Raw genomic sequence first — 21,825 nt, forward strand, 5'->3', positions numbered from 1 at the left:
GATGGTACATCAGCACCTGCTGTATTCCGAGCACTGCTCCCACAGCTTCTGGGGAAGGAACCCCAGCCCTTTGCTAGCTCTGACAGGAGGGATTTTTGGCTCATCATCTCAGGTGGAGACATGGCACAACACAACAAAAAGTGCAGAACAAAGCCCCAACACTTCAGCTCTCCATCAGAATTTAGCCCTGGTTTTGTGCAGTGCTCAAGATCCGTTGGGTAGATCACCGTGAATGTTTTTCTGTGAGTGATTGTAAGAAACCCCTTCTCCCCCTCTGAAAATTCACTGTAGGTTTAATTTCATCCCTGTGAGCAGGAACGTCACCACACACAAAAGGAGTTGAGCAAATAACTAATAAAGAGAATTTCTTAGGGTTTTTATCTGCAGCATTTGTTAGGAGATCAGGAACAGATTTCCTGCTTTATTTCTAGTTTTACTCTTTGGACAGCTTAGAAAATATTTGTAGTTTCTTAACTAGGTAGATAGAAAACTAAAGGTAATGTGCTATTTTTTTAAAAACTGTACAGGACTGGCAAGAAGTGTTGGAGACCTTTGGGTATAAAATCCCAACCTCCTCAGATGTGGTGTTAGTGGCTGGCTTGCTTTTCCTGAGCAATTTTCTACAAGCGCTTGTGTTGTGAACCGCTGTGGATATCATTTGTCTCTTCAGTACACTCACTTGTATTTAAAGCTCCAGGGTGTGAGGAGGAGGGTGGTAAAATCTCTTGGTTCAGCTCTCCTGACCTTGCACTCAGTGTGGGGCAGGTCCAATGTCGAGTTGTTCCTCTTCCCCACCTTTGTGGTTTGGTGGGATGTGTTGCAGTTCCAGTGCTGGGAACACCTTGGATAACACAACTAATTCCTTATGCAGAAACACTTAGAGCAGAACTTTCTCTGGAGTATAGGCTTCCTTCCCCTTTTCCAAACTCTGCCATTCCAGTTGCCATTCTGCTTTTTCCCAGGTGATTCTGAGCAGGGATGTAGGACCCTGCAAGCTGGATTTAACCAGCTGCTTTCCCTTCTCCTGCCATGTAGCACAAAACAGTCCCAAACAGCACCTCATGTGTGATTTTCAAGACAGCTTGTACTTACACATGGTCCTGCTGTTCTGACAGATGTAAATCTGCCTCTTTAAGTCCATTTGTGTCAAGAACTGAAACGTGAACATTTATCTTTAATATTGGTGGGTGTTAACTGAAATAAAGGTTTATTTTCATGCTCTTTTAAAGAAATGTCCTGAAAACACATGGAAATGAAACCACTTAGGTTAATAGTGTCCCATCCAGGTTCTGCCTCAAGAGGTCCAGCCTGCCTGTGGTGGTGCCTGGGCATTCCCATTAATTTCCAGTAGTTATTTATGACTAAGGATCTTGCTGTTAGGAACATTTTCTGTCCTCTTGCTGCTTCTGCTGTCACAACAAATCTAGAGGACTAGATCTTTTAAAATCTGATCCATTGGAAAAGATGGTAAAGCAGAAAAAGAAACACGTGATGCAGACTGGCTTTGGAACAGAACGATGGAAAAGTCAGAGCATGCAAGTTCATCTTGCAGCTGGAATGCCAGGGGTGCTGGGAGCGAACAAGGGTGATGAACCAGTGCAGAGATTAGCAGGGTGTGGGAAAAGACTTGGATTCTCCTAGAATGTCAGAAATCGGTGTGAAGATGTGCAGCTAGAGGGGCTGAGACCACCCTGACCTGTAACAGCTCTGGCTACAGTGATGGGTTTGCGTAGCCACACCTCTGGACTAATAAAGGCAGGTCTTGGATCTAAAGCTGCCACTTTCAGCATGTACCAACCTGCTGCTTTCCTAAAATCATTCCAAGGACCACACTGCCTTCCCTTTGTACTCCTGGCCTGCTATGCCATCTCCAGGGACCAGGCCTGGGGCTTTCAACAGGGCTGAGTGTCCCAAGCAGGGTCAGTGAGGTGGGCACTGGCTGGGGAAGGGTGACCTGACTGGGGGAAAATGTTTCCTTTGCCGTTATTGGGAGACTCGTGTCCTTTCCTGGAACACTTCTAGGTAGGAGTTATAAAAGTCTGATCATTGTCCTACTAATGATTCTCAACTTAAAGCTTGATTTAAACTGCCCTGTGTGGAAGTTTTATCTGGAGACTTGCAGAATGAGGAGAAAATGGACTCCAGTGTTCTGTTTGTATGTTGAAGATCAACACACAGAAGTGGATGAATGACAAAGTAGTGCTTTTAAAAAACACCAAAAACACTTTTTTGGCTTCTGACTGCCTTTCTGGGTGTCTAATTTGGTTGTACGCAGCTGACTTGAGGTACTGATTTGTGATATGATGCCCAGCCAGAGTCCTCTTGCCAGGGAGGTTGCCAGGTGAGGTGTGGAGAGCAGGAAACTGGTGTCACAGTCCGGATGGAGCTGAGTAATGGGAATAACCTGGGGCTGTTACGAGCTCCAGGGGCAGCTTATGGGTATTGACAGGCACCAGCCTGTCCTGCAGTGCCTTTGCACATGGGAGCACTGGGGCTTCCTGTAGAAGGTAACACCGCCACAACAGGAATAAAAACAGGGAACAGGCTGACAGAGATCCCCCCAGACCCAGCCCTGGGGATTTGCTTGTCTCTTCACACACAGGGCAGTGTGGAAAGCCCCAGCCTTGGGGTATCAGCCTCATGGTGCCAGTGCATCTCTGTCACAGCTCTGCCGTGAGACCTTTGCTGTTCCTGTCAGGTGGGATAATGGCTGTCCATGGAGGTGCTCTGGGATTGTGGTATCACAGAAGGGTTTCATCAGCAGTTTTGCCACTGCTCAGCAGCTCATGTAGCTGTCAGTGGATGGAGAGTGGCCACCTGTGCCTGGGGAGGAAGAGGAGGGTGCTCCAGGTAAGTTCAGGCCTGGACGACTTCATCTCTAGCAGCAATGTTTCGGCTTTATTTTTATTTTTAAAGATGCCTTGTTCTGTGTAAAGCTGCAGCATAGCCCTGGAGCTTGACCAGAGAAAACAACAGGAAACCAATTTCAGATTTCCAACATTTTATTTATATACACACACATCTAGTAAACAAAGTCATTAAATGTGTAACACACTTCAAACCTGTAATTAGAATACTTCAATAAATTATTATAATTCCTCTTGACAGTCCATTTGGCTGAGTGCACGTGCTGCCTGCTGCTTTTGTTTCTGGGGAGGAATTCTTTTGTGAACTGAGCCAGGAAGTCCCAGCCGTGTCCCTCAGTGCCCCCATGGGACTGGTGTCACTGGGAGCTCTGATTTTGGGCCAGTGGAGAAGCAAAGGCTGCAGCCCCTGTCCTGCTGGGGCTGGATGCTGATCTTTCATCCTTTCCTCTTGTAGTCCCTTGCTCTTTCAGGCTGAAGTGATGTTGAGCACAGCTCTGATTCCTGGGGTGGACCCAGCCAGGCTGGGCCATGTGTGACCAGGCAGTGGGACAGGGCTTGAGGTGACCTGAATAATTAATGAACCTCTCCCAAAGCCAGCTCTGCCATTCCCAGCTGTGCCTTTGGTTCCACCTGAGTGCTGTGGGTGAGCAGATGTCATGTTGAACAGGGAGGTGTGACTTGGCAAGGTTTGTGAGTCAGGGTTTATGTCACCTACAGGTGCCAAGTACAAGTGACTGGACTGTCTGTCCACACTGAAATGCTTCATAAAGTGCAAAACACCAGGCCAGGCTCCCCTCATCCACCTACCTTGTGAAGGAGCTGCAGTTGAGTTTCACTCTGTCCAAAGTGAGATTCCCTTCACTGCAGAGGGTGGGTGCCAAAAAGGAGGTTGGGAAGATGGACAGCGGGTGGCACTCGAGCTCTGGGTGGACCATGGGAGTGTCTGTGGGCAGGGGCAGGTCTGTGGGGCCGGGGCTGGTGATGTACTCTGGCAGGTCTGTGGGGTGATCCCTGGTGGTGTCTGAGGGCGGGGGCAGGTCGGTGGTGCTGGAGTTGGTGATATACTCGGGCACAGGCTGCAGGTGCTCCGTTGCTTCTACCACCAGCCTCTGGTACATCTCAGGGAGCTGCTGCTCCTCCCCTGGCTCCAGACTTGAGCTCTGCCGTGTCCAGTCCCCGTGCCCGCTGCTGCCAGCGCTGCCCACTGGGAGCTTGTCCCCAGGGGCCAGGGGATCAGGCTGCACAAAAGCTTCCTCTACCAAGGTTGGTTCAGGCTCTTCAAAACCGACAATGCTGGGCAGGAACAGGATGGAGAGTGAGCTCAGCTCTGCCTGTGAAGGGACATGGAATTAATTCTGTGGTGAATATCCTGAGACATCCCTCCCCACAGCAGCTCATCCTGCTAAAAACAAAAGATCTCTGCATTCTTCTTGCATTTAATTTGCTCAGCACATCCTCTGGTCTAACGCGAGCACAGGGATTATCCACTGCCAGAGATTGCTGGATTTGCTGCTGGAGGAGATTACTGGCTTGCATGGCTCCAATCACTGGCTTTTTTGAAGGCTGTGGGATTAGAATGCAAAACCCCTCTAATTTACCTTGGTAGCCGTGAAGCTCTTGGCCCACGTGGCGTTAGCGGGGTCGGGAATGGCTTTGTTCTTGCACTGTGGCAGGAGCTTGGAGAGGAGCGAGTGGAACCTGCAGGGGGGAGTAATTCAGTTAAAGGCAGGAATGGGGATACTGCAGCACCCATGTGCTCCTCAGGGTGGGATTAACCCAGGAGCTTGGTGTGATTGTGGATCTGCCCCCAGGTGGGTGGGGTTAATTCCCAAGGCTGGTACCCCTTCAGTTTGGTTTTGGTGGAAGCAGACCTTAAGATCTGCATCAAAAATTCACAGTATCTGTGGACATACTTTAATTTCAGTAGGAGTTTTTATTATAATTCATGTGCTCTGAAACCTGCATTCCAAAGAATCCTCGCTGTTTCCCAGGTGTCCTGAGAAGACAGGACCATGCCATAGGACAAATGAGAATGGTATTAAATTAAAAGAGGATCAATTTAGATTTTTTGTTAGGAAGAAGATGATTACAATGCACTGGCACAGATTGCCCAGAGAAGCCGTGGCTGCCCCATCCCTGGAAGTGTCCAAGTCCAGGTTGGATGGGCTTGAAGCAACCTGGTCAAGTAGAAGGTGTCCCTGCCCATGGCAGAAGTGGGACTGGATGAACTTTAAGGTCCCTTCCAACCCAAATCAGCCCAGGATTTAATTCCTTCTAATAATTATTCCAGTTTTACTGTAACTTAACAAACGGATCCACTCACGCTTTTCTTGCTGGAGGCACAAAACAAACACAGGCTGAGAAGATGAAGAAGCTGCAGGTGAGCACCACAGTCACCCAGCCTCTGGCACCTGAAATACAGAGCACCCTTCCTTCAGCTTCATCAAAAAGAATCAAAAAAATTAAATACAATAGTTCAAGTTGGTCAACAGCAAGTCATGGCCTGACTGGTGTTTGCACTCACAAAAGATACCAACATGGTTTTTTCTTTACTGCCCTTGCACTGTCTGCTTAAAATGTAATTGTCCCAAATCCAACATTTTATACCAGCAAGCCTTTTTCTTTTAAGTTGCTCTGTTTTCTTTAATTTCCTTTCCTGCTCACCTCCTTGGATTTGTCCCCCAGTCCATGGGAGAAATCTGCTTCCAGAGCAGCCCTGCTCCCACAGTGTGGAGAGGGATTTTCCCCATCCCTGGAAGTGTCCAAGGCCAGGTTAGATGGCGCTTAGAGCAAAGAAAGAGATGCTGCATCTTAAAATTAGCTGAAACTAGAACTATTCAGCATTCGAAGAATATCAAGAGATCTCCTGGAGATCTTTGGTAATTAAAGAGGAGCAGGAAAAGCATTCCCAGGACCCTCCCGGCCCCACCCCGGCACAGTCTCATTACTTTCCAGGCGGAGCCGGTCGCTGTTGCCCCGCGGCCCCTCCCCGGCCGCCGTGGACCCCGTCACCCACAGGTCGTAGAGCTCCCCTGGCTGCAGGTCCGGGATGTACAGGGACCTCGGGGCCGTCCCTTCGGGAATGGCTGCAGGGAAAAGGGGGAGAAGGACATTACTCAAAGTAACTTAGAATGATCCCACTAGAAAACTTCAGTAATTAAAGGGGAGCAGGAGAAGCATCTCCAGCTCCCAGACACCCACCATAGACCTGGGGGTCTCCCTGGCTGTCCTTGCTCTGCAGGTACACGTGGTACCCTGTGATGCAGCCCCTCTGCTGGGGAACAGGGATTTCCTCCCATGACACCAAGACTCCGGTGGCCCATGGGGTTGAGAGCATCTGGGGCCCAGCTGATGGGGCTGCAAGACATAGGACTGGCTTTGAAAGCTGAGCTTAAGGAGCTTGAAAACATCTGGAAGAGCACTGCTGTGATTTACCTTGTGCTGTGGAGTATCCCCTGACTGATGCTGCCCGTCCAGCTCTGTCCTGGTAGAGAGCAAACACATATATCTGGTAGCACGTGTTATCTTTGATGTGCTCTAGATATAGGAATTAAAAGTAGATAGTTACTTACTGAAGTATTTGCACTCAGGGCCAAAGTGTTTGCATCAGCTGCTTAAATCTGAGATGGATCCTCTGATTATTTATAGGTCTTACATAAAGAAGGGAAAGAAACCTTCTTTGTGACCTAGGCAGAGCCTTACTGGCATTAAACTGAAAATTAGTGGCTTCCCACTACCAGAGGGAAGGATTAGACTGGGGATTAGGGAGTAATTCTCTCCTGTGAGGGTGGTGAGGCCCTGGCCCAGGTTGCCCAGAGAAGCTGTGGCTACTCCATCCCTGGAAGTGTCCAAGGCCAGGTTGGACAGGGCTTGGAGCAACCTGGGATAGTGGAAGTTGTTCCTGCCCATGGTTGGGGGTGGAATGAGATGGACTTTAAGGTTCCTTCCAACCCAAACCAGTCTGGGATTCTATGGAATATGCTACTTTTTCCAGCTCATTTGGAGCAGGGATATGAGAGGATTAGAGACACAGCACCAGGACAGAGGATAGGGAAGACTAACGAGGGTTCTCACCATCACCCCTGTTGTAACTCCACGGCTATCACTGTGCAGAGCACTGACACATCGTGCTGCTTGGGGTTAGTAACCAAAATTAGTAGAAAGGAAATAGCGTTTTCTTAGGCCTTTGATCTCTGGTACTTCTATCTGGCTTGTTTCATATTGGAGAGATTGGTTTTTCAGAGACATTTTACTTTCAGATACAAAGCTCAGCTGGGAGTGGTTACAGAGCTGAGCCCAGGGCAGCCACCAGTTGTTTTGTCTCCTATACAAAAAGCTTTAAATGCCATAATTTCTTACGCTGAATTAGCAAAAATTATAGAATCACAGACTCTTTGGTTTGGAAGGGACCTTAAAGCTCATCTCATTCCACCCCCTGCCATGGGCAGGGACACTTTCCACTAGACCAGGTTGCTCTAAGCCCTGCCCAACCTGATCTTGGAGGCAAAATTTAAATCTCCCTTGGTCCTTAAAATGTTTCCAAAATAAAGTGGTACTTTGGTTGTATCCAACCTTGGAGTATATTTACCTGCTATCACTGTGGACAGGTTGGATGCTGGGAGCTTTGCCCAGGTGTGATGGGGCTCCAGGTGTGGGTTCATCCCTGTCTCTGCCCACTCCACCACGTACCCACTGATGGGCACAGCAGACCTGAGGGGTGGTTTCCAGCTGACCAGGATGCTGCTGTTCCCCATGGCCATGGCAGAGACTTGCTGAGGAGGTGGTAGATCTTAAACACCAAACAAAAAGACACTGTCAGCACAAACTTGCTGTAACCTTAAGGGGAACCATTAAGTTTTAAATATGTGTTTTATTGTGTCTCATCCAGTCTGGCACCATGTGGAGCATAAAAATAAACTATAATTGAAAGAAAAGGTCATTATGGGAGGGTGAGGTTTGTGCTGATAGGAACAGTCACATTCTTTTCTTGTCTCAAGGTTTAGCAGATTGGATTGAACACCCACAGTGCTGCTTGGTTGTGCCATCCCCAGACCCTGAGGATGGTGTCACAGCACATCCCAACACCCCATTGCCATGACGGAGCCATAAGGAAGGATGGGGAGCTCCTGGAGCAAGTCCAGAGGAAGCCACGGAGATGCTCTGAGTGCTGGAGCCCCTCTGCTCTGCAGCCAGGCTGGGAGAGCTGGGGCTGTTCACCTGGAGAAGAAAAGGCTCCAGGGAGACCTCAGGAAAACTGGATCTGCAGATGCCCAAAGATCAACTGACGTGGACCTTGATGGCCACAAGGTGGTGTGACCAGAACAGATCCAGAGTGTGTGGCACAAAGCAGAGCACTGGTGTTTCTCCCAGTGATCCAGACCCAGCAGAAGCCTTACCCTGGATGCCCAGGTTGGTCAGGATGGATGCAGGGGGGGAACTGCCCCGAGAGTTCCGAGCAGTGACTGTGATCTTGTAGCCCACACTTGGTGTGACTTTGGAGTAGCTGGTGTGGGTGGTTTGGTGGGATTCTATGGGGGAGTTCCGATCATCCAGGGCTTCAAAGGTCACTCTGTACCCCAGGATTCTTCCTCCTGCCTCTGACTTGCTCAGAGCCTGTGAGGAAAGTGCATTTATTACTGTCTTCTTCTGGAAAAAATGCTGTCAGCTGGGAAAGCTGGAGAGGGGCTTTGGATAAGAGCCTGGAGGGACAGGACAGGGGAGAATGTCTTCCCACTGCAAGAGGGCAGGGTTGGATGGGATATTGGGAAGAAATTCTTCCCTGGGAGTGTGGTGAGGCCCTGGCACAGGTTGCCCAGAGAAGCTGTGGCTACCCCATCCCTGGAAGTGTCCAAGGCCAGTTTGGATGGGGCTTGGAGCAGCCTGGGATAGTGGAAGGTGTCTGTGTCGATGGCAGAGGTGGGACTGGGTGATCTTTAGGCTCCCTCTCAACCCAAACCGTCCCATGATTAATTTTTCCCATTTAATTCCAGTTTAGTGAAGCACTTTTGCTGTGAGTTGCTGATTTTCCCAGCAGCAGCAGAGCTGGAGACAGTGAAACACTCATCCCTCTCCTGTCCTGAGGCTGAATTCAAGCCAGGCTTTTCCCAAGGGTTGGAAAAAAAGAGCATTAACTGCAACTGGATTTTTTAAAATAAGAAAAATTTTTTTACAGGAAAAATATGGATTTTTCTTAAAGCCATGATAAAAACCTATTTAAATCAAACCACTTAGAACACAGATCTCTGACAGTCTGTGCTATCCCATTAACACCTCACCCTGGTTTCTTCTCCCCATGGGTATCTGCAGTTGTACTCTCAGTTTCACAATTTCCTGATGTTTCTACAATGTGAATTCATTTGTCTGGCTGATTTTTGTCATAACAAAACAAAGCACTTCCAAAAATAGAAAAATGTAGTGTTACAGGTGCTTTGTCAGTGGCTCAGGACAGACACAGCACTGGAACCACTCAGAGGAACTGCTGAAATTTAATTTGCAGCCCTTTTTTGGGTATTTGTCTGAAAATAGGAGCACATTTCTTGGTAGGATGTTGTACTTTCAGTCTTTTGCTTTGTAGCTTTTGTGAAAACTGTAAAGGCAGCTCATTGCCCCGTTTTATGAATGATGCTGCAGGAAGTCAGTTCTGATAAAGAAAGTGCTACAAGATAAAGGTCTTCAAGTTAAAGCCACAATGTCTGGGGTCACAGAATCAAATGAGAATTTCTGCTTTCACTTTTAGCCTGGTGTTTGTTGGTGTGTGGGGAAGATACAACGCTGAAGGTTTTATCCAGCAGAGGTGAGCCTTGGTCTGTGTCCCTGTCCCTGGCCTTGTGCTCTCAGAGCGTTCACTCCTTTTCTAAAAATGCATAAACCAATTTCCCCTCTAACCTTGTTGGTTATTGCTGCCTCTGCTTGGATTTCACGTAACTTACCTTCCAAAACAGTGAGATGTTCTGCTGCTGAGAGCCCAGTTCTGCTGCTGAGAGCCGATACCAGACATCCGGGATCCCGGTCGGCTCTGGGGCGGAAGGAAAAGGTGAGCAGCATGAGCAGCTGTGGTTTGCAGCAAACAGACAAGACAACGAGAAGGTAAATGGGGTAGAAACCCTGAGAAAATGAAAATTTCAGTTTTAAAATGTCCCTGAAATGATGCAATGTATGATAGTCCATGTTTGCTGTTGAGTTCAGCTTGTTGAGGGAGGGGATCGTGAGGAAAACAAGCCATAAACTGGGGAGGGGGTTTTGCTCTGCTGGTGACTTTATCCTGCCCTTGATAATTGGAATGGCTACCAAGGAAACCCACACATCAAAGGGACAGTGTTATCTGTTATCTTTGCATAAATTTGAGGCTCATGAAGGTCTTTGGGGTTGGCTAAATCAATCCTAGAATAACATGATGTTTGTGGGATCTGTAGGATTTTGCTGTCTGGCTCTAGGTAACAATTGTCTTTAACTGCTGGGTAGGACCTTGTTGGAGGTACTTTAAATCCCCTATTCTTTCCACAGTTCTTAGTCACAGACTGACTGGAAACTCTTGATGTTCTTAATAAACCTCACAAAATAACACAAAAGCAAAGTTCTGGCTGGTGAATGAGCTCCAAAAATTCAGAACCAGAAATACACGTCAAGAAAGCTGATGTGACAGAGCTTAGTTCCTCAGGGTCTCTGACCAACATAAACTCATCAAATTAAAATATTAATTGCTGCTAACAGGCAGAGCAGGAGGCAGCTGATGGCGAACCCAGCAAGGACATGGATGCCTGCTCTTTGCTGTATTCAAAGACACAAAACCCCTCCATGTCACTAATGTTTGGAGCAGTTTGTCCTGTATTAGCTGCTAATAGTGACTGGAACAGAAACAAGAAGCAAGAGCAACAGCAGAAATAAAACCAGAGCTCACTGGCTGTGAGTGAGGGAGGAAGGGGTGAGCTCAAAGCAGAAAATGTAGGGTATGGGATTACATCTGCTGACCTCCAGACTGGATCCTAAAGTTCATGAACTACATGAATTGGCTGGAAAGAAAAAGATACGCTCACTAATGAACAGGGCTTGCATAAGGCAGATTTTGTGGCAGGTCAAGCTAAAAGAAACAGGAAAAGGAACATCCCATTGAAAAGGTGTAATTCTGGATTTGCACCAAGTCAGTTCACACGTAAAACTTCAGTTCCTCCAACAAAGAGCAAACGTTGCACCAGAGCTTCTAGTCTGCAGCCTCCCCTTGCAGTCACCTTGTGTGGTGACACAAAGTGTTCCTTGATCAGCTAAAAACATTCACGTTCTCATTGTGCAGCAGGGCTGGGGAGAGGGGTGATGACCACAAATGTCAGGCTGCAACAAGAAGTGGAGAAAACTGTTGGTAGGAAAGTGGGGGAGGGAAAGAAAAGTTCACACCTCCTGCATCAATCAATGCCTCTTACAGAAACTGATGCTGTCACGGTGGTAAATGGGATGAGTAATAACAACCCAAACCTGGAGGGCTTGTAGTAATTCACAAAAAAGAGCAAACAAAGCCAAGTAGCAGATCAGAGAATCACGGAATGGTTTGGCTTGGAAAAGACCTTAAAAATCATTTTATTCCAACCCCCTTATCCTTCAGCTCTTCTCAGTGAACTCTTGAAATTCTGGTTTTGCAAGGAACTTGAACAGCTTCATCTTTGTTCATTAAAAAAGCAACTCTCTTACAGGAGCTACTTCTCTCTTGGCTCCGGGTCTGGATCCACAGAGCCTCTACAAACCAACCCAGCAGCAGTTTGACTTCATTAGCTGAAGTCACACACTGAATGCAATTGCTGGCACTGGTTTAGTGCAGGTTTAGTGTTGGTTTGTGTTACCTGCTTCTGGAGTCCGGATTTGGTTCGTGCTCCAGTCGCTCCACAGCCCTCGCTCGGGGTGAATTTTACAGCTGACCTGGAACTCATAGGCTGTGTCAGGCTCCAGCCCGTGAAGGTGGTATTGTTCACTGCTGAAGATTTCAACCTTTAACAGAGATAAAGAACATGTAATGCTAAACTCACGAGGAGACAAAGGCTGAAGGCGGTGACAGCTGAATCACAAATGCCCATGTGAAGCTTTAAAAAACAACAGGGAAACCCTGATCTGAGGTGGCTTTAATAACTCAAAGAATGATGCAATGAATCCTCAGGCTTGCAGGGCTTCATCTGAAAAACCCCTCATTTAATTATGTGACAATAGCAAAATCTCTGTTTGTGTGATTGACTCAACTTCCAGCAATAGGTTTCTTTTGCCTCTTAAAATAAGAGCAAAGACTTTGTAGAATCACAGAATCACAGAGTGGTTTGGGCTGAGAGGGAGCTTAAAATCCAGTTCCACTCCCTACCATGGGCAGGGACACCTTCCACTATCCCAGGCTGCTCCAAGCCCCATCCAAACTGGCCTTGGACACTTCCAGGGATCCAGGGGCAGACACAGCTGCTCTGGGCAACCCCTGCCAGGGCCTGACCACCCTCCCAGGGAAGAATTTCTTCCCAATATCCCATCTAACCCTGCCCTCTTGCAGTGGGAAACCATTCTCCCTTGTCATGTCCCTGCAGGTCCTTGTCCAAAGTCCCTCTCCAGCTCTCTTTAGGCTCCCCCTTTAGGCACTGGAAGGAGCTCTAAGGTCTCCCTGGAGCCTTCTCTTCTCCAGCAAGTCCATAACTTCCTTTATCCCGAAGATGATTACCGTGCTCCAGGAGTGCCTGGTGAGGGGACGGTATCTCAGCCTGTAGTGTTGTGCTTGTGCTTCATTGTGCCAAAAAAGAGTGCAGTTGGTGTCAGAAGAATTGTCAAATTCCACTAAAAAGTCAGGAGGATGTGGCTTCACTGGCAGCAAAACAGAAAGAAGCAGAGGATGCTCAGAAACACAACACAGCTTGGATTGAGGGTTGGATGGAAAATAGAGTTATTAGTTTGGGCTGGATGGATGATTTTCCCAAGAGGTTTAAAAAAGAAAGTGCTCAGAATGTCTCAGATCTTCCCAAAGTGGTAGGACTGACTGAGAGGTGGAAAGTCCTGCTTTACCTATGTCTATTAACATGAAGATGAGTGGCTGTGAAGAAGCACTTCCCAGCTTATTGGAGGCAGAAACCACAACAGTGTAATTGGAGTCAAAATTCAACTCTGTCAGAGCCAACGAGCCAAATGTCTCATTCAGACTTTCTTCTGAAAAGCACAGGTCATGTGTCCCATTTGAGAGCCTGGAACAGAGGGAAGATGTTTGGTTATTGCTCTTCTGTAGACCTGGATGTGTGGCGACATGGATCCCATTCCAAAGGGATACCTTGGCATTCCCTCTTTACCTTGTGAACCCAGCTGGGGCCAACCTGCTGTAGTGCATAACCAGAAAAGGGATTTGAGCTGCTCCAAGATGTAATCAGAGGTATTAAAGCAACCTACATCCCCACATTACTCACTGTATCACGTACGTAGTGTCAAGGTATGTGAGCCTTCCCTTATTCCAGGTGCAGAGGGGGTGGCTGTCTGTCCCAGCCTGGATACATGACACGTTTACTGGCTCATCTGGAGGATCTTAAACAGATATTCCTGTCAGTCTTAGCATCACAGACTGGTTTGGGTTGGACTTTTAAAGGGCATTCAGTCCAACCCCCTGCCATGGGCAGGGACATCTTCACCTAGCCCAGGTTGCTCAGAGCTCTGTCCAACCTGGCTTTCAATGTTTCTTTCTTAAAGATGCTACAAGACATTTTAGGAAATGCTTGGGAGAGAGGATATTATTTGCTCTGAGCAGGCAGTTTGATTTAGCATCTCCCCCTTCAGGAATAACAGAGTTGCACAATTCTAGCCAGGAATATTTTAAATACAAAGAGCCCCTCTAAGACAACACCTGTCCTGGACAAGGCCACCCACTGCCAGTCTCTACTGTGTGGCTCAGAGGTGCCACAGGAAAGGTTTGAGAACAAGGAATAATTAATAATCGATGATCCTTACTTCCACACTTGATATAGACTCCACAAATGATTGTATTCCCTTCTTCACAGATCGTTTTGCACGTAAAGGTGTGTTTGCCGTAGGTATCGAGTGGAAATGTTTTTCTTACTGAACGGTCGGAATTTGTAACTTGTTCAGAGTTGTTAAGGAAAATCCCTATCTTGCAGTTAGCTGTCTGCAAGCCTCCCAGGTGGCAGGACAGGGTGACATTGGTCCCACACTGGATGGCACTGGCAGTGTTGGCTGTCACAGTCCCTTTGTCACAGATTTCCTCAGTGCCATGGGGAGCTTTGCTGGAAGTCATGATCCCTTTCCTGCAGGCTTCTGCAACACAATTGGAAAACAAAGGTTTCACAGGAATCCATCCCTTGTCTTCCACAACATACTTCGCTCAAGGAAGAGTTTCCCCAAACATCTTATTCAAGAATTCCTGCCTCTGCATGGTGAAATGTTGAAATGTTGCTGGGCCCAGTCTGATTAAATGGGGTCAGCAACCACGGGATCATAATCAGTCACCAAAAAACCAGCACAACCCCAGGGAAAATCTACCAAAACTCTTGTTTCATTTAAGAATGTATTTATGTGCCAGGAAAGTCATGGCAGGCAGCACAGGAAGGATGTGGAGATGCTGGAGCAAGTCCAGAGGACCCTTGGAGATGCTCCAAGGGCTGGAGCCCCTCTATTCTGGAGAAAGTCTGGAAGAGCTGGGGGTGTTCTCCTGGAGAAGAGAAGGCTCCAGGGAGACCTTAGAGCCCTTCCAGTGCCTAAAGGGGGAGTCTAAAGAGAGCTGGAGAGGGACTTTGGACAAGGACCTGCAGGGACACGACAAGGGAGAATGGTTTCCCTCTGCCAGAGGGCAGGGTTAGATGGGATATTGGGAAGAAATTCTTCCCTGGGAGGGTGAGGAGGCCCTGGCAGGGGTTGCCCAGAGCAGCTGTGTCTGCCCCTGGATCCCTGGAAGTGTCCAAGGCCAGTTTGGATGGGGCTTGGAGCAGCCTGGGATAGTGGAAGGTGTCCCTGTCCATGGCAGATGTGGAACTGAATGATGTTGAATGTTCCTTGCATCCCAAACCATTCCATGGTTCTGTGAAAGTGCTGGAGCACCATTTCTCCCTGTTCATGAGCTCTGTCACTCTCAGTGGAGCTCACTGATGTAACTAACAGTTTTACTTCAAAATAGACTTAATAACGTCCCCGCATAACTAATTAGCAACTCTTTGCTCTCCAGTAAGGAAGAAGTTCAGTAGCACTCCATGAAGAACCTGAAAAAACCCACCCTACTTAGCCTGGGTGCTTCTTTTAAAGTTATCATTTATCTGAAGGGAAAAAATTTATCTTACCTGCTGTGAAGTGCATCACCAACCAAACTGCTGAGGGCACGATCCATGTAAATACCATTTTGCTCCCTATAGAGAAATGAATTCCTGTTACCAGTTCTTAAAGAGTGGGGATATAATTTACAGGTCTTCATGTTTTATTACTTTACAACTTCAGAAAATCCCAAATACTCACTTCAGGAGACCTTTCTAATGGACACAAATGTTTTACACAAATTATTCAAGCTCAACCTGAACTGAGCTCAGTATTTTCAAATAGTTTTTACAACAAGCATTAACAAATACTCCCTTTTTTATACCTTCCCTGCAGAACTATAGGTGCCGTGGGAATACATCGGATACTTCAGAAGTGAATACAGCAACAAGCACTTTCTCTAACTTCTGACCTGTAATAATTTGATGCCATACTGGAAACAAACTGCTTGAAAGCAGTAGGTTTTTTTCCCAGTACTATTACTTTAAATCTTCGCTGATTTTCATGCCAGGGGCATTTCCAAGCACAGTATAGTCTTTGCCAAAGCGAATATTAATATAAAAACAACAAAAATGGTTATTTCAGGTTGTTTTTAGATAATGAAATGGATGGTTTTTAAACGAACCAATACTGAAACTGAATGTGAAATACATAAGATTTGCCAAAACGCGTATTGTGGCAATAAGCCAGGTTTTATAAATACTGTTTTTAAACTAAATCCAGACGTTCCTCAGGCTGTAACTTTCAGCCTTGCTGCAGTGCCTCAGCTTTCCCAAAGCCTCTTCATGTGGTGCCTTCTGTAGGTGATTAGTAACTGCCAGGATGAGCAAATACAACACCCCAAGGTTCTTCAAGTAAATGCTTTGCCTTCCAATAAACTGAAATTGCCTGGTGACTGTGTAAACACCCTTCAGAGAGCTTCTTCTGACAGCAGAACTACCCAAAATATTTGAGTCAACAGGCAAAAAACAGTCTGGCTTCAAATAATTTAATCAGTGGTTTGGTTGGGGAAGTATGAGACGTGAACCGTGATCAGAGTAAATTATGAGAAATGAATTAGAAACAACCTTCAGCTCAGGACAGAGATATATGGGGAAAAATTAACAGGAAAAAAAAAAAACATATTCCACAGCAATGAAAAAATTGGTATCACTACATGCAGAGTACAGAAATACAAAGGACCTTGTCCTGGAGTAAAGGTGGAGGAAGGACATGAGAAGTCTGTGGAGGACGAGGTGGTGCCTGTTTGTGCTCTTATCTCCGAAATCTCAGCTGAAAGCACCAGGGCCTCACAGTCTGTGACTCTGTGGATGTGCCATAGTGACACAGGCTGTAACTACAGCCCTTGAGCTCTGAAATGAAACCAGTTGTGAAGCACAACAGCCTGGGAGTTGGCCTTGAACCAACCTTTTTATGCGCTTGTCCCCGTCTCTCCCTGAAAAAGCTCCGTGCAGAGCTCATTGTGTGTTTGAAGAACTCACAGGAACAACGGGTGGAAACAGGAGCATTTTGTGGTGTTGTATTTCACCCAGAAAAAAATCCACTGTTTGTGCCTCAGCTATTACTGAATCTGGCTGTGCTCTAAAGGGAGCTTCTCCCCCCTCTGGCTGTCCTGGTTTCCCAGGTCCCGTGAGGACAGTGACACCCGGGTCATCCCATAGCCTTGGGAACATTCCACCGGGGGCTGGTGGTTCTTCCCAAAGCTACCCAAGAGCGGGGAGATTTGATCAGACCTCTTGGGATGAAGGACAGAGTTACTCCTAGAGGATGGCCCTTGGGCTCTGCACTCCTTAGGCAGCTCTATCACAGAGTGCAGGAGGTATCCAGGGATAGTGAGCATTCCAGGGCAGGCGATGTGCCCTAGTGGGCAGCATCCCCAGGTAGGAGCATCCCGGGACAGCAGCATCCCGGGATAACGATCATTCGGGGGCAGCAGCATGCTGGGACAGGGAATCATCCCTGTGCAGCAGCACCCCTGAGAGAGAGCGCAAAGCACAGCGGCATCCCAGAGCAGAGAACATCCCGGCGAAGTAGCATCCCGGGGCAGGAATATCCCAGGGCAGCAGCATCCCAGGGCAGTGAACATGCCAGGGCAGCAGAATCCCGGGGCAGGGAGCATCCCGCGGCAGGGAGTATCCCGCGGCAGGGAATATCCCGCGGCAGCAGCATCCCGGGGCGTCCATCCGTGGAATGCCACCTTTCCCAGGGCACCGCTATACCGCTGCCCGAAGCGGGGAATCTCTCCTCAGGAGCGAAAATCCACGCGGGGGGATCCCCACCCTCGGTACCCTCTGGGATGCCCGTCCCGCAGCCCCCCCGCCCCCCGAGCGGGGGTTACTCACCCACGGCGCGACGGATCCCGCGTGTGCGAGGAGGGCACGGAACGGCCCGACCCACCCCGCCCAGGGATCCGGAAACGGGACAGGAGGGGGAAAGGGGAAGGGAAGGCAAGGCAAGAAGAAAAGAAAAAGAAAAAGAAAAAGAAAAAGAAAAAGAAAAAGAAAAAGAAAAAGAAAAAGAAAAAGAAAAAGAAAAAGAAAAAGAAAAAGAAAAAGAAAAAGAAAAAGAAAAAGAAAAAGAAAAAGAGGGAAATCCAACCTCCCTTGACAGGAGCGAGGGGCTTGTCCAGAGACTCACCCACACTGATTTTTATCTTCTCTTTGATGGGATTTTTGCTTTCTCTCATTTTTCTCAGCACTCCCACAACCTGCCACGTTTAAGAGAGCTTTCAATGAGTGAGTATCTTATTGCTGTCGTTCCTTCTCTTTTTCTGGGCACCAACAACATCAACTCAGTTTTCCTCACTAATTACAATCACATTTTCCTACCTTGAACCACAGCATAGGTATTTCAGGGACAGCTGTTGAAATGAAGGGGCAGAGGGAGCACAAAACTTGCATCTTCCAAGAGTCTCAAATTTTGCCTTTGAGCCTCCAGCTGCTTGTCCTTCTCCCAAGGCCTGGAGTAACATTTGTGCTCCTTTCCAGAGCTGCCATTATATCATTAACATGCCAAGAGTGAGCTGGGTGAGCCAGAACCCCACAAAATCCCAAATATCAACAGCTTCTTTTACCTCTTCTTTTTCCTCTGTCTTCATCAGTTCATGTTACACTTTGCCTTTTCACAGAGCCCTTCCCAGCACAGCTCCAGCTCCACGTGGCCAGACCAGGATTCAGCTGATTTTAAAGCAGGACACCATTAGGAGTTATATGGAATCTAATCCGTGTTTCTTAATGAGGTCCCATGTGTTGATTTCTCCATCACTGTTCACACCCTGAGCTCAGCTGGGAGCAGTGGAATGGGCCTGTTTCACTCATCCAGGATATATTTAAGGGAAGATGCTGATCAGATGGCCCAGGTAAGTTTTGTGTCATGGTGAGAGGCAGCCTAAACTGAAAATCCTCAGTTCATTACCCTCTATAAAATGCAGTTTCTTCCTTTTGTTCTTCTTTCTTCTATTTTTTCTTATTTTCTTTTTCTTCTCTTTTTGCTTTCTGATTTTCTTTTATCTTTTCCCCTTTCTTTTATATTTAATCTTTTTTATTTTTCTTTTCTAATTTACCCTTTTTCCTTTATTTTATATTTTATCTTTTTTCCTTTTTTTTCTTTGTCCCTTTTCTCTTTTATTCTTTTTTTATTTGTTCTCTTTATATTTTTTCATTTTTCTTTTTTCTTATTTTTTCCATTTTCCATTTTCTTTTTTGCTTTATCTTTTTCCTTTTTTTTCCCCTTTCCTTTTTTCTCTTCCCTTTCTGCACCAAATTCTGCTTCTTCCTACAATTCCTTCTTCACTGACTTCTGCCGAGCACACGGTACTTACACACCATGAAGAAATCCATGAGTTCCCTGCAGTTGGTGTCTCCCCACAGCCAAAGAGAACCAGAGCCCAAGGTCCTGCTTCCAGTGGAGCTGCTGATGCCCTGAGGATGCTGTGCCACCCTCCCTGGTGCCCCTGGACAGGGTGATGTCAAGGAAAGTACAGAGTAATCAGTTCTCTGGGGGGAGGGGGTGTCTGTGGGTCTGAAAGCGGAGCTGGGGAAAGCACCCTGACAGAAGGTGTGATGTTTGGTGGTGCTGGGTGGTGGCAGTGGCAGAGGGAGCCCTATGTGAGACTCAGAGGCTGCAGATGGCGGGGGGGACAAAGCAAGAGGACACTGGTGGTTGCAGTGACACCTCACAGAGCTCAGGGGAAGCTGTGCTGGCTGAGCTCCGCCAGCCCCAGCCCTGCTGGTCTGTAGTGACTGCACGGGGTGAGCTCGTACGGTGAATGGAGCAGACACCAAGAGACAGCTGTAAATGCAAGAACTGAGAGGGCTTGTTGAGAATTACAGAATCACAGACTTCCTTGGGTAGAAGGGACCTTAAAGACCATCTGGTTCCACCCTCTGCCATGGACAGGGACACCTTCCACTAGCCCAGGCTGCTCCAAGCCCCATCCAACCTGGCCTTGGACACTTCCAGGGATCCAGGGGCAGACACAGCTTCTCTGGGCAACCCCTACCAGGGCCTCACCACCCTCCCAGGGAAGAACTTCTTCCCAATATCCAACCTAAGCCTGCCCTCTGGCAGTGGGAAGCCATTCTCCCTTGTCATGTCCCTGCAGGCCCTTGTCCAAAGTCCCTCTCCAGCTCTCTTTAGGCTCACCCTTTAGGCAATGGAAGGGGCTCTAAGTTGTCCCTGGAGCCTTCTCTTTTCCAGGTGAACCCCCCCAGCTCTCCCAGCCTAGCTCCAGAGCAGAGGGGCTCCAATCCTTGGAGCATCTCCATGTCCTCCTCTGGACTCACTCCAACAGGTCTGTAACTTCTTTCTCATGTTAATGACTTTGAGCTGCTCAGATATTCAGTTTCTTGGAGCCTGGACAGTGGAGTTGTGGCACCCAGCCCCCAGCAGTGCTGAAGTTACAGCTGCAGCAGCAGAATGAGCAATAACTCAGTGCAGGGGTGTCTGTTTTCAGTACTGCAGGTCCCTCCTGCTCTGGCTCTGTTAGTTTTCCATCTCTCTGTGTGCCAGCGACTCTCATTGAATTGGCCTTCACCCAGCAGGATGAAATGAGTCACTTAGTTTGGTAAATGTAATTTTTCTACCACCTCTTGCACATATGAAAGCCAAGGAAGGCTTGATCCATAGGGAGAGTGTGGAAATTACACGCTCTAGGAAATCATACAGATGATGCACAAGATACATCAACACCTGGATCCTTTTGAGGTTAAGAATACTGGATTTCTCTAATATTCTTGTGGCAAGAGTAATTGTTCAGGAAAGGCTTGGTTGGGTTGGTAAGCAGCAATCATGAAATCTCCTGTATTAGATCACCTTTGTAGCTTGTTTCCTTTTTACTGTTTTCAAGGCTCCTTTGCTCCTGAATCCAAGCCCTGCTCCAGTGGTTTTGCAAGTGCCATTCTCACAAGATTTTCCCTGTGAAGGTGACATTCAGTGGAGCCTGGTGAGACCCAACCACAGCCTCACATCTCACATCCTCTTCTCTGAAACACCAGTTTGTTTTCAGTCTCTGTCGCTGTGCTCAGCCCTCCCACCCTGAGCACAACTCCTCATCCTCCCTCCGTAAGAACTAACCCCCCCAAGCTCAGGGTGGAAGAGGCTACACCAATCAGCATAATTTTTAGTGGATATTCCCACTTTTGTTGTAAGGTCATTCCCTCTGTGACCATTTTCCCCTTGCCAGGTTTCCAGAAGGCTTTTGCTGATCCAGGCACTTCTTGCAGCTTTGCATGAGCCTTGGTCACAATCTGGGCGTTGATCTTCGGTGTGTGCACTCAGAAATCCCCAGAGGTCGATGGGTGTTACTTAGCTCTGTGAAATGCTCAAGTTTGTAATTCAGTTTTAGCCTCAGCAGCATCTTTATCTGCCACTGAATCTCTCCCACAGTTTACTGACAACCAAACCCTTGCAAACCTTCCAGCCCTGGGTGGGTTTGTAAATGCAACACAGAATAAAATCAAGCAGCACAAGGTTACTCAGAGGATGTTTCTATGATCTTCTTGTCCTGTTCCTGTTACCAAAGGGTTTAAGGTGCTTTCGACCTCAGATCCTGAGGCTTTACCAGTGGTGGTTGTTACTATCCAGACTCTGTGGATAAGAAATGAAGGCAAAGCGCTTGGTGAAGGTCACACAGTGAGTTGGTGACTAAGCTGTGACTAAACCCAGCTCTCATGTGCTTCAAACCTCAAACCAGAATGAATTCCATGTCCTCCTGCATGGTAACAGGGGCAGAGGAGAGGCATAAATGATATAACATTGTAGTTATTGATGTACATTTGATGCATAATTTATTACATGTTAAATTTATTTATTATTTCTGCAATCTGCATTTGGTTTAATTAATCTCCAACTCTACTCTTTGAAGAAGGGTGGTAAACAAGTCCCACAGGGAGTGGTGCTGGTAACTTCCCTTGCCTCAAGGCCACACTTGATATACCCAGTAGATACACCCTGCTCCATGGAGGGGATGAAGGTAAGAGCAGGAGTGAATGGCTCTGCTGTTCTCCAATTCCACTGACGCTTTGAACACTCAATTTCTCATTTTTTTGTCATCTGTTCTCTTCTTCCATTTGTATAAAAGTATCTATTTTAGGGAGGTTGTATTAGAACTCTGGGTAGCAATGGAACACAGTGTCATGGTGCATCTCTGTGGGTCGTGAGCTATTCTGCTCTGGCAGTTATTACACCACGTGTAGGTGTAAGT

At 47.4% G+C, this 21,825-nt stretch overlaps 1 protein-coding gene across 1 annotated transcript; it reads right to left on the minus strand.

The window, feature by feature from the left end:
* Positions 1 to 2,913: 2,913 nt before the first annotated feature.
* On the minus strand, positions 2,914 to 18,314 carry IL12RB2 (interleukin 12 receptor subunit beta 2). Its single transcript, XM_027891101.1, has 16 exons — positions 18,196 to 18,314; positions 15,152 to 15,217; positions 13,812 to 14,135; positions 13,277 to 13,391; positions 12,885 to 13,060; positions 12,547 to 12,686; positions 11,696 to 11,840; positions 9,797 to 9,882; positions 8,264 to 8,480; positions 7,456 to 7,656; positions 6,303 to 6,404; positions 6,069 to 6,224; positions 5,816 to 5,953; positions 5,191 to 5,278; positions 4,466 to 4,565; positions 2,914 to 4,198 (listed from the first exon to the last, which is right to left on the minus strand). Exons 2-16 carry the CDS (start codon positions 15,207 to 15,209, stop codon positions 3,671 to 3,673), a joined length of 2,574 nt encoding a protein of 857 aa, XP_027746902.1. The 5' UTR covers positions 15,210 to 15,217; positions 18,196 to 18,314; the 3' UTR covers positions 2,914 to 3,670.
* Positions 18,315 to 21,825: the final 3,511 nt, after the last annotated feature.

Source organism: Empidonax traillii, unplaced genomic scaffold, assembly GCF_003031625.1.
Source record: "Empidonax traillii isolate 1590-97213 ecotype Southwest subspecies unplaced genomic scaffold, ASM303162v1 scaffold309:size1915965, whole genome shotgun sequence".
NCBI classification, from domain to species: domain Eukaryota; kingdom Metazoa; phylum Chordata; class Aves; order Passeriformes; family Tyrannidae; genus Empidonax; species Empidonax traillii.